Below are 11899 nucleotides of genomic sequence, written 5' to 3' on the forward strand. Positions count from 1 at the left end.
AGAATCAGCAACTCATAGAAATAGGAACTTAAAATTTGCATTCATTCTTCCTCCAACCAGGACAAGACCCACGGATCTGACAGTGCTACAATAACACACACTTAAGTTGTTTAACAGGTATTAGCAAGTTTCATCATGTATTTTCACAACAAGGCTAACGGACGGGGAGTTTCTCCCGGCAAACACCCTTTTACTCACGGTGCCAAAATTTGTATCATCCATTGTTAAAACTCAACACCATTTAATCATAGAACAAATGACGTGAATTAACCCACAGCCATCTTACATATCATCATATTCACAAACACATTCACGAACCATAATTACACCAACACCAACAGAATACCCAAGAGTCATTGCACCACAGTCCACAAGGGGCGTTACAATATGCCAGGAGAAACTGTGATGAAGATTTCCAATTTGAAACGGCGTTATGAGACGAAGCATAGGAATTTTGAAGAGACATTTCCTCAAAATTCAGAGATGAGCACAACAAGCTGCAAGCAGGATTCTTGTCACATCTATGTCACAATGAAGGCAAACAAAAAGAGGAAATATTCAACTATGTATTTTAATTTATGTTAAAATGGAAATTACATTTTATTTTAGTTCGTATTTTGTTGTTTAGAATGAAAAGGACATTTTGTTTTGAATATTACAGTATTATTGCATGTGGCCTGACCGACCTCAATACATGGACCTTTGAGTCATTGAAAAAAATCTTTGTGGCCCTTTAAGATTTGTATTTGAGTACCCCTGATCTAGACTCATGGTTCTGCATTTGTTCATTAACCTCAAGAAATACCTAATTTACATATTATGGGTCCACAAAATATTTAATGTCTAACTAAACTTTTACACACCCATCCCAGCTGTTTTTCTTCCCAATCTCCTTTCACATGCTCACATTCTCTAACAAAAGCGTATAACAAAATCTCGCAGCAGCTGCCTGTGCAGTCTACTAAAAGTGTCAGACTTTTTGTTCTCATTTGCAAATATTAACTATCTTGGTGATTCAGCTCAGCCTGGTATTTCCTCTCCCCCGATGTTTCACTCATTAGCTCCTGATTTCCAGTGTTATGGCTTCAGGTAGGAAAGTGCAAGGTTAGCGGCATCAGTGCAACCGTGATTGGGAAATGCAAGCCAGAGGTGAACAATGGGGGAACTCTGAGCGCTGCAGTTTGTTCTTATTTATTACAGTGCCCCACAGCTTTGTGTGTTTTAGGGAAGCTGATTTTTGGATGTGTGAACGAGTACAAAACTACACATTCAACTTCTGGCTGGTTTAAAATAAGGTTTTGTAAGAGGTGGCATGGATGCTTGAAGATGGAAACAAAGGCGCTGAACGCTTGTGGGAAATATCAAATCGTTTCAACTTCAGAGGAATTTGAGAGGATTCAGAATCTCTGGAGTTGTGTGATGTGGTAAAAAACATTGCAGAACAGCCGTAGGCTGAACTCTCTTTGGGCCCTATCCTAAACACTGTAAGGAACACTGAGCACTAAACACCATCACAAACTCTCAGGAAGTTACGAAAAGCGAAGCACCGTCATTCTCAAAAAGCTGCTACTGACAGCCGTCGCCTACAGCCAGACCATCACCAGCAGAGAGGAATATGCAGGCAGAGGCTGTTTTTCAGTGGTGTGCTGATACACTCACATACGATATTATTGGTGTTTAAAACTAATTCTTTTGTATTTACGCCAAAGCACACAGTGTGTAAGCTAGCACCCTGGTGTTTGCAGACTGACTAAGGCAGTGTTGGTTCTCCTCTTCAGGGTACCCTCCAGAAGTTTGTGGATGACCTGTTTGAGACCATCTTCAGCACAGCACACCGAGGAAGTGCCCTGCCTCTCGCCATCAAGTACATGTTTGACTTCCTGGACGAGCAGGCGGACAAACACTCCATATCAGACTCTGATGTACGGCACACTTGGAAGAGCAACTGGTGAGTGAGAGTGTGTGGTGTGTGTGTGTGTGTGTGTGTGTGTGTGTGTGTGTGAGAGAGAGCAGTAAAAGGGCATCATTTGAGGCATTTGGTAGCTGGTTTGTGTCTCATTAGTGAACAAACTTGCTGCAGTTTGAAAAATTTGACTGTAAGCAGGCAAATATGCAACACTTTACAGTGGTAGTGCAGCAGAATTTACAGTGTTCCTATTTCCCTAGCCTGGGGTACTTTATCACTCAGACTGCAATGCTCTTTGCACCTTAATAACTGTGCAACTCTTCCTCTGTCTTCTTCATCTTATCTCTCTGTTCTCTCAATCCTTCCAGTCTTCCTCTGCGGTTCTGGGTGAATGTGATCAAGAACCCCCAGTTTGTCTTCGACATCCACAAGAACAGCATCACAGACGCCTGCTTGTCTGTTGTGGCTCAGACCTTCATGGATTCCTGTTCAACATCGGAGCACAAACTAGGGAAGGACTCACCTTCAAACAAGCTGCTCTACGCTAAAGACATCCCCAACTATAAGAACTGGGTAGAGAGGTACGTACACATGTTTTCAAATGTTTTTTGTTCTTTAAAGCTGTTTTAATTTAAACATTTTCAAGATCCAGAATGTGTTTTTTTTTTTTTTTTTCCTCCTCCAGGTACTACTCTGACATCTCCAGGATGCCGGTCATCAGTGACCAGGACATGAGTGCCTACCTGGCAGAGCAGTCACGCCTGCACGCCAACCAGTTCAACAGCATGTCGGCCCTACACGAGATCTACTCCTACATCGTCAAGTACAAGGATGAGGTGAGAACTCTTAAGTACTCCTTAGATATTTTAATTTATTTCAACATGCTTTTGGACCTCAATTGTCTGTAGTTATATCTTACCTACATACTTTAGACGGATATTTTTTTTTTATTTGGTACAAATGTCCACTACAACTCGAGGTTGAACTGATTATAGGTTTAGGTGGTCAAAGGTCGAGGTGACTGTGACCAGCTCTGGAACAGCGACCGCGGGGCGGTGATCCTGGTCATTTACTTGTAGCTGATTATTCACAATAAATATCTTCCTGCCTGCCCGTTATTTGTATCATCTGAATAGTAAAACATCTACAGAAATGTTGAATTTCATTGATGGTGGCTTGACGTTGGTCAGGAAATTGTAAATATAGAAAAAAACATGAATTAAAGATCCCATGTTATGCTCATTTTCAGGTGTTCTACACCTCTGTTCACCCTCTGTCTGAAAGCTCAGTTCTAGTGCCAGTCTCTTTAAGATAATCTCACTTTCTAAAATATACTGTAGGTAGAAAGATAGAAGGTGAATGAAACAGGTATTTCTGTTTAAGAATAGAAATTCAGAGCAGCAGAGTGTTTTAATTTACACCATGTATCAGTCATGAACAAGGTAGGTGGGATGTTGGTGTCCTCCAGCAGCCTTACTTTGGAACAATGGCCGCATGTCTTGAGAGGCATTATAACATGGACTGACACCTTCACCTTTCTGTCTGCAGATCTTGTCGGCGTTGGAGCGGGACGAGCAGGCGAGGAGACAGAGACTGAGGAGCAAGCTGGAGCAGGTCATCGACACAATGGCCCTGACCAGCTGAGGACCATCCAGCACCTCCATCTTCTCCTTTTTCTTCACTCCTCCTCTCCATCTGTCTCTCCCACTCGCTCCTCTCAACCCAACAACAAAACTCCAACCCCCAACAATACGACAGACGAACTGCAAAAAGGACAGAAGCAGTATACTGCAAAACTGGGGGAGGGGGTTCGGCAGAGATGGGCGGGCCTGTGTACGCTTACATGTGTATGTGTGTGTGTTTGTCTGCAGCCCCGTACAGTGTGTGGGCTGGTGTCTGCTGTGTGAGGGACTGGGACACCGGACGATTTCACACAAGCATACATGGAGAAACATGTCAACTGACAGCATTTGATTATTGTGGATGTTGGTGTTTGTCGTTTGCTTGATTTTGATTTCAGGAGTTTTGTCGTGATTACGCGATGGTCAGGAAAGAAACAATGGAAGCCTGGAAAAAGAACTCCATATATGGCCTCATTAACAGGACGGACCAATCTGTGACGAGCCAATGGAGAGAGGCTCTCTAGGTCATGTGACTCCAACGGGTGTCGCAGTTTTAAAGGATGTTAGATTTTTTTTTTTCTTTTTGTATAAATGTAATCAACTGCCCACTCTCTGATCTCTCGCCACTTGTATTACTGCTGAATTTGCACAATTTACAGAAACGTTACAAAGGAAGACGATATAGATATTATATATAAATACAGCTACGTTTTTAAAGAAAGATTAGGGAGAAAACAATTTTTGTTGTTTTTCTTTTTCAACCAACCAACACAATAAAAAATACAAGCGATACAAAACATGATTTGATATTTGAAGTACAAAAGAAAAAAACAACGTAGACAAAAAAAAAACAACGAAAAAGAAACAAAAAAGTCGTACTGTGCCATGTTTTCTTTGAATGTTGTTTAGTGCAAAGACATTTTGTTAGATGGAATGTGCTACCGTATGATTTTTAAATATGAACATGCCTAGTGACTGAAAAGAATTGTTTGAGCAGTGACCCGTCATAGGAATCTTTGTTGAAAAAAGCGGGGCATCTTCGCGAGGACAGCTCATGGTGTCACAGTGATAACATGAAGTTGCTGTTGTCTCTAATTCAATCAGTGCAATCTTTTGGTTTCAGAGAACCAAATATATACTCACAGGATTGTCGCTTTATCGTGGCCACGTTTGTATCCGGCGGCGTGGCTGGTTCTGTTTCTTCGAGGGTCAGGAGGTGACGGTTCGGTGGATCATGGTTTAGTGACTGAACAATGAAGTAGCTACATTGCACTACCTGAAATATTCCAGTTTGCCCCCGATACCACGCAGCCACCATATCTAACCGTTTGTGTTATCCATCCCCGTGAAGGCTCGTACATCATCCTGTTGGAGCAAAGCTAAAGTTCGGGTGCTCTCAGACGCTGTTTACGTCTTTACAGGAGCGATGATGAGGTCAGGTGGAGCTTAGCCGAGTCCTTCGGTGGTGAAACAAAGTGGGGAAAAAGCTGTTTGCAGCGTGAAGCCACTTTCTTCTTTCATTTTCTCCATGTTAATATCCAAATAGAGGGGCAAAGAAAAGATATAAGTGTTTCTCTCCACCTCTTATCTATCTGTTTGAGACGGGGAGGGTTTAGCTTTTTATCAATGCGGGGTGTTATAGAAGATGCAGGGGTGAGACACCTCTGTTCATTAGCAACACAAGGCTGAGTAATCCTCCCCTCAGCCTGCAGCTCTTGTTTCAAAAACTAGCCTATTGCCATGTGTGGCTTAAGCTTTTCTTTTTATTATTACTGCTCTCTTAAGAGGATTTCTTTGTTTCTCTTATTTTTTGAAGTCTTGAAGTCAGGGTTTATGACTTTGTGGTGAGAATAATGTTTCAGATTTTTTTTTTTTACTGCTTGCCTAAACCAAACTGTGGTCTGTATAATGTTTTTGTTCATGTTTTCATTTGTAAATTGTATACTTTTTTCACGAGGACAAAAAGCTGTTTGCCATTTTTTTGTAATCAGTTTTTTTTTTTTCGTCTTTTTATTTTCAACATGTAAATTGTACATTACGGTACACAGAAGACAAAATTCTCTTCGGTTTTGCCTGAAGTTGAAGTACTTGACCGAACCTCGAGGTTTATTTTTCCTGATATCAAGGATCAAAATGAAAAATTGTTGCATCAGATGAGCATCTGTGTCTTTGTGATGGAAATGTGACTTGCTGCTTTAACTCTTGTACCTTGTTTTTTCTATCAAACATTAGGGCTGTCATTTTATGCTGATCATGAATGCTGTCGCTGTCCATTTTTACGCCAGGTTCCTTAAAAAAAAAACAATCTCCTCTCACATCCAAGAACAGTGAGCACAACCTCCCAGAATTAATGTCATCCCAGCATTTTGTTTACATGTCTAAGATGTGACATCGCTTTCTACAGCTCGTACATAAGAGCATAGTTGAACTGGATACCTGTGAGGACTTCATAGTTCTCTCTGTACCTGCCAAAACATAGTCTTTAGGGACCACTCTGCCCGTGTTAGGATACAGATTTCTCCTTTTTGGCTGACCAGGTTGGCCACACATACACAATCATCTCTGTTTTAATAATAGCTATTAAAGAGAGTACTGCAAAACCGCCACCAAAATATGCTTAGTCCACTTTACGAAAATTATAAACATGTTTTTTTTTCCTTCAGTGTACAGCTGAGTTTTTGCTGCATTTGTACATTTTGCTGCTCTTACTGTAGATCGGGAGGAAATAGATGACTGCTGAGGCCAGAGCTCAGCAGTGCTGTTAACAGCAGCCCCTTTGAATGATCAGTATGAGCACAATGTACAGTAGAGACAATTCCCCTCGGTCCCTGAAAAGGCACACAGACTGAAACCGACTGAGGCGCTGGTGGCCAGTCGGTGATCCGTCAGGCTTTTTAAAGACACTTAAAACATTCTCAATTCATTCTCAGGTTCATGCTCCATTTGTGTCGTATTCTGGTTGTAATTTGGTTGGTTAAACGACTGCTGGGGGAGTCTGCTTGTTTATCGTTTGCATGGCTACTTGCCCTTTAGATTGACCTGGACGCATCTTTAGAGAAACTTCCCCCGGCCACCGTTCTCTATCCTTATTTTTGCACTGTTTGGTGTGATAATTGACTTGTATTTATTGTTATTGAGGTGGTATACAGCATGTCTGTTGTCTAAGAGTGTTTGATGTCATCAGGAGGAAGCCAGCATCAGCTGCTGACTCGGAGCTTGTCAAAAGACAAGAAAGTTGACAGGGAGTTGCTGGTTAAATGCTGTTTAATCTGTCAAGTCAGAACAAATGAACAAGTGAAGTTTACCGCACCGCCTTCAATGTGAGCAGATTCAGCACACAGTCACATATCTTATGTTTAATTCTCAGCTCTTTAGACATGCTTAGTCACACTTTTGCCTTTCCAAACAATCATAGTTCAATCAAACCCAAGTCCTGGCACCATTCTGTTTTCTGTTGTGTTTTTTTTCCTGCTCTCTTACGTTTCTGGAAAATCCACTAGTTGATTTTATTTTTTTCTTCCTTTTTTTTTTTTTAAACGGAAGTTACATTAGAAACCAAGGAAACACAAAGCAAAATGAAATTCGGACAGAGCTGGCAAAGGAGTTTTAATACTACAATAACTCAGATACAGAGTTTCAGACTTGAAGCAACTGTCACAAGTTTGCAGGTTAACATTCATTGTGTAAATATTCTGTTATTTCCTATTTTGCAGATTTACTACTTGTAAATAAACACACATCAAGGAGAGATTAAACATTTTTTGCTAAATAAAATGTGTCGTGGGATTTTTGTTAAATGATTTGTGCTGTTTTATAGGTGGCGGGGGGATGAAGAAGTCATGCAGGTTTCTCTTACTGTATGCACTTTGTGGTAGCATTCATACATGAATATGTTGTACTGTAGCACGGGCCTTATGATCCCACAGCTAACACCTGCTTGCTATACCTGTCCTTATATGTGTGTATTTGTTCTTTTCTCTACTGGGAGCTGTCCTTCATTCATTCATTTTCAGATGATCTAATCAGCTGGACACATCGAAGGGATAATCATTCCCAGTGACTACCGAAAAGGGAGCTAGCTAGTTAACTCTTTGGAAACTGCCTCAGCTAACTGCTTACATTTGACAACTGTGGACATGCTAGCACTAGCCACGGTAACTCTGGGCTCCTTTTCATTTACTCTGTACTGAGCTTTATGGCTGATAGGCTAAGCTACAGTAGCATCCTCCATTTTGGACTTTCTGGCTTTGTATTCACTAAAAGGTCAGCGTTGTCAAGACAAATGTTGTTGTATAGAGTGAAATCGCAGCAGGGTTGGAGCTCACTACATTTGATGAACTGATTTTGAGACAAAATTTAAATGTTTGCAATGTTAGTTGACCGGACCTTGACACTGCCGTGAAGCATGTTGCTATGTAGTTAAACTTTAAACATGAAAGGTTGCACGTTTTTGGTCAGGTTCAAGACATTTTATTAGAAACTTAGTTGTGGCTCTGTTTAGCCCATGAGCAGCATACATCTTTGAAAATTGTCTTTGGAGTTTCTGCATTTAAGGTGCAATATGTAAGGGTCTTGATTGAAGACATTCAAAAGTGGACTGAAATCAACAGATTGTGAAGAAACAATCATTTGTAAGTTATTGTTCCCTTGCTAGTGCTGTTAACACCAAGTTCATTGCACGGGCCACTAACTGCATTGCTAACTGAGCTAACTAGCTAACAGCAGGTGCAGTTAGAGGTTACTCTAGTGATATGCTGCCCATATTTGGTTTGGTGAATGTCAGCTGGCTGGTTAAGACATATTGCACCTTTTAGATAATAAATTTGACCACATATTAAGACTACATTGTAGTGAAACATTGCTCTTGTAAGGCGGCCTCTGTCAACATTTAAAGTGAGACTCTTGCCAAAATGCAACCAAGGCTTTATTTGTGATTGAATATGAGTCATACCTTCGGGTAAATGCATAATTATGACGAAAGAGGCACTTTTAAGATTGTAGTAGTTAGTACCGTAGTTTCGTTTTCGGGCAAGCTCATTTTGAATGGGAGTGCTCGGGGCAGCGATACGATGGCATCAAAATCGCTATTTTTAAAACACTAAGAAGGCTCGACACAACATGAAACTTTGCTCGTAGCATCACCAGGGTCTCTACTCATGAACACAAGCATTGAGAACATTGTTTGTGTACACAAAGTTTATGAAAATGAAGGTTTTTGAACTACTCACGTTAGCTGCTGCATCTCCGGAGCGCGGCCGTCATGGCAGGCAAAAAGTGTCGATCTACGAGTGTGACCATCAGGAAGGAGAGTAATGGTGGGACGCTTCTCAAGCTTAGTTCCATATGAATGCACGGATAATTCATTGTTTTGTCATTAGCGAAAAGCAACATTGACGTCCACGTTGAAAAGGGAGCCTCATATTACAAGCAATACTACAATCAGCAGCCGGAAAAGTCACGTGACATCTCGCGTGGATAGGGATTTCATGTTGTGTCGAGCCTTCTTAGTGTTTTAAAAATACCGATTTTGATGCCATCGTATCCCTGCCCCGAGCACTCCCGTTCCAAATTAGCTTGGCCGAAAACGAAACTACGGTAAATCTTAAGTGCCTCTTTCGTCATAATTATGCATTTACCCGAAGGTTTGACTCATTCAATCACAAATAAAGCCTTGGTTGCATTTTGGCGAGCTAGTCTCACTTTAACACAACAAAACATTTTGTAACCCTCAGTGTAAGGTACTGGAAAAGCTTTTTGGCTCTGCTACAGAAGTGCACAGTATCTGCACTAATATCGATCATTTCCTTTCAATAATGAGTCCACGGCAGCTTCTTAATGGGCTGTGTCATTTAGTATCAATGAACTGAGGTTCAAATTGTTCATAGCCAGAGAAACCTTGTCAGCCTGCAGCACGATAGCTTCCCTCCACCGTCTGCCCGCCTTTCATAACAGGAGCAGCGTCATTAATCATCCTCGTGGCACATGTACTTGAGTGGCTGGTGGAGGTTTGTTCTCTGGAGGTGTTAATACTAACACGTTTAACCCCCCCAACCATACATCATGCGTGCACTGCCCTCAGCTTACATGGGGCACTTAATGGAAGAGAAGCTCTGAGTGTATAATACAGCGGCACGTCAGTTAGGCTCAGATAGGCCGCGCCACTGATTTCCATGGCACGTATTGCTGCCGAACAAGGAGGCGTGGAGTTAAAGAGCAAGAGAGGCACCCGGAAGAGAGCATACTGGAATGAACCAAAACCACCTTGTCCTTTTTTCACGGCCTGCCTTAAAGCGTCAGCACTTCCCTCCCTCCCCCCCCCCCCCCGGATTCAATGAGCCCAGATAGACAGAAAATGTTATCGTTCGCACCATGTGTAACCAGCCGGGCTAATTCAATTAAAATTCCATCCAAGGAGGAACGCTGAAATTGCGTAATGGTCGTGGGAGCACTGAATCTCGTAATGATCCTGTCAAGAGGCAAATGATCTTGCAGCGCGAACATTATGATAAATTCCTTGCAAAGCACAAGATGCTCGTTTCTTCAACCCCCCCCCCCTCCTGCCTCCCCTCTCCACCTCTCCTTGCATGCAAAATTCTGTTGCCATAGTTAATAAAGCCATGATCTGTATTTGCCCCACCCCGCCCTCCCCTGCCTGTTTCCTTTTTAATCTCGTTTAGTTACAATTGAAGAGCGCTCTGTGTTTTATCACACACTGAACCCAGTGAAATTGGAATTCTATTTTAGCTGAGGAGTCTTTCGGTATCTGTCACTGTGCATTGCATCACGAGCATGGCGGAACCGGGGCACCGTGAGTGGCAGTGGTATCTATAGGGCCCCTAAATCCGGTGAGCGGTTCAGCTTCTCCTGGCGAGGAGAAGGTGACAGCCGTGACTGGTTGGGGGATGCTACGAGATGGATTACTGTCACCGCTCTTAACTTGTGGTGCACAGCTGTGTGTGTGTGAGTCTGAAGGAGAGGAGTGGGCGTTAAGTACAGGTGCTGCCAACCTTCAGCCCACCACAGACATACACAGACACACCATTCGAAGCACCCTAAGGCGAGTGCAAGTCTGCAGTGTGGGGAGTATTTAGCAAAGACGCGGCCTGTGTCGCTAAATTGTTGAAGCTGTAAAGCTCACTGACAACTTGTAGCCGCACGGAGGAAGATGAAAGACAGCTGGTGTAATCAATACTTTTATATTTGCAGTGGATTAAATCACTTCAGTGCGATGTGAAAGGGTTCTTATGCGAACATAACCAGCAGTAAATGATCAACTCCACAGAGCTGATTAGTGTCTCTAGCTTTAGAATGTATTTTTGTCTTCATGCAGTGTAGTCACGCTAAAAAAAAAGTGTCACTGCATGGGAAGAGGAATACATGTGACATGTAGATAATGAAGAAAAAAAAATCTGAATCAGTTGAGTTTTTTCCCCTTGTCATCATCAGAAGAGACGCCACACATTACAATTAATCATTTTAATTATCAAAAAAACCCTCTTGATTAGGATTTGTTTATTTCTATAAAGCTGTGATTGATTACAATGATTTAATTTCTTCTCTAATCAGTCACTTGGGGTACTTGTCCTCAGGATTTCTGTCAGAAAATTAATAAGCAACAACTTAATACTTTGGTGGTGTGTTTGAGGTCACTGTCATTTGAAACGTTACCCATTTATAGACTAGTTGTAATGGAGAGGAGAAAGTTCATGCTGAGATACTCTGGTGCACCGACAGTCACGCGTGTTTCAAAATGCCTTGAACTCGTTATGAATCAGCTCTGAAGAGCAGGAACCAGCAGTTCACTGCCTTTGACAAGAGAACAGGACCTGATGGCTCAGATGGGCTCATTATTACAGCTGCCCTTTTCCCCGAGTAACGTCTCAGTTTGCAGCCAAAGTGGCATCAGTTTATGTGCTAATGATGGCAAAGCTCCTTGCATGGCCAGCGGTCTGCCACAGGCTCCATATTGCCTAGTTTATTAGCCGCATTACTCCTTAGCAAAACTTTTCACATTCCAGTTAAACACTTGAAAGTGTACTTAACAAAAACAAGGCAGCTTCTCCAGAGCCAGCGAGGGCATTTTAATGGAAGCTTTCACCGCGTCTGTGCATCTGCGAGGTGGAGCGAACACTCCTCTGTTCTGACTGGCTTGTTAATTTCTCCACAGGTAGAAACCATTACGGGCGGCGTCTCCCTGTCAGGGCCAGAGAAAATCCATTCCCTGCTCCACTGACCTAAAGCTTCCTGATGTCTGATTAACACACATGAGTTGACAATCTATATGGAGCGTTGCAGAGCTTTTAAAGAGGTTGTCTATAGTATCTTCTGGAGTTAATATGCTGAACACAGGGACTGAGGCTGGAGGTCTGCG

At 42.2% G+C, this 11899-nt stretch overlaps 1 protein-coding gene across 4 annotated transcripts in view; it reads left to right on the top strand.

Moving 5' to 3' along the window:
• The window catches only part of plxna1b (plexin A1b), a 192615-nt gene extending 185313 nt beyond the window's left edge, over positions 1-7302 (top strand). For all 4 annotated transcript variants that reach the window (XM_030419453.1, XM_030419454.1, XM_030419455.1 and 1 more), the window contains exons 29-32: positions 1779-1948; positions 2275-2487; positions 2592-2742; positions 3455-7302. In XM_030419453.1, the coding sequence (XP_030275313.1) occupies positions 1779-1948; positions 2275-2487; positions 2592-2742; positions 3455-3550 (630 nt within the window). In that variant the 3' untranslated portion in view covers positions 3551-7302. The remainder of the gene's footprint in view (positions 1-1778; positions 1949-2274; positions 2488-2591; positions 2743-3454) is intronic.
• The last annotated feature ends 4597 nt before the right edge of the window (positions 7303-11899 follow it).

Source organism: Sparus aurata, chromosome 6 (genome assembly GCF_900880675.1).
Source record: "Sparus aurata chromosome 6, fSpaAur1.1, whole genome shotgun sequence".
Taxonomy (NCBI): domain Eukaryota; kingdom Metazoa; phylum Chordata; class Actinopteri; order Spariformes; family Sparidae; genus Sparus; species Sparus aurata.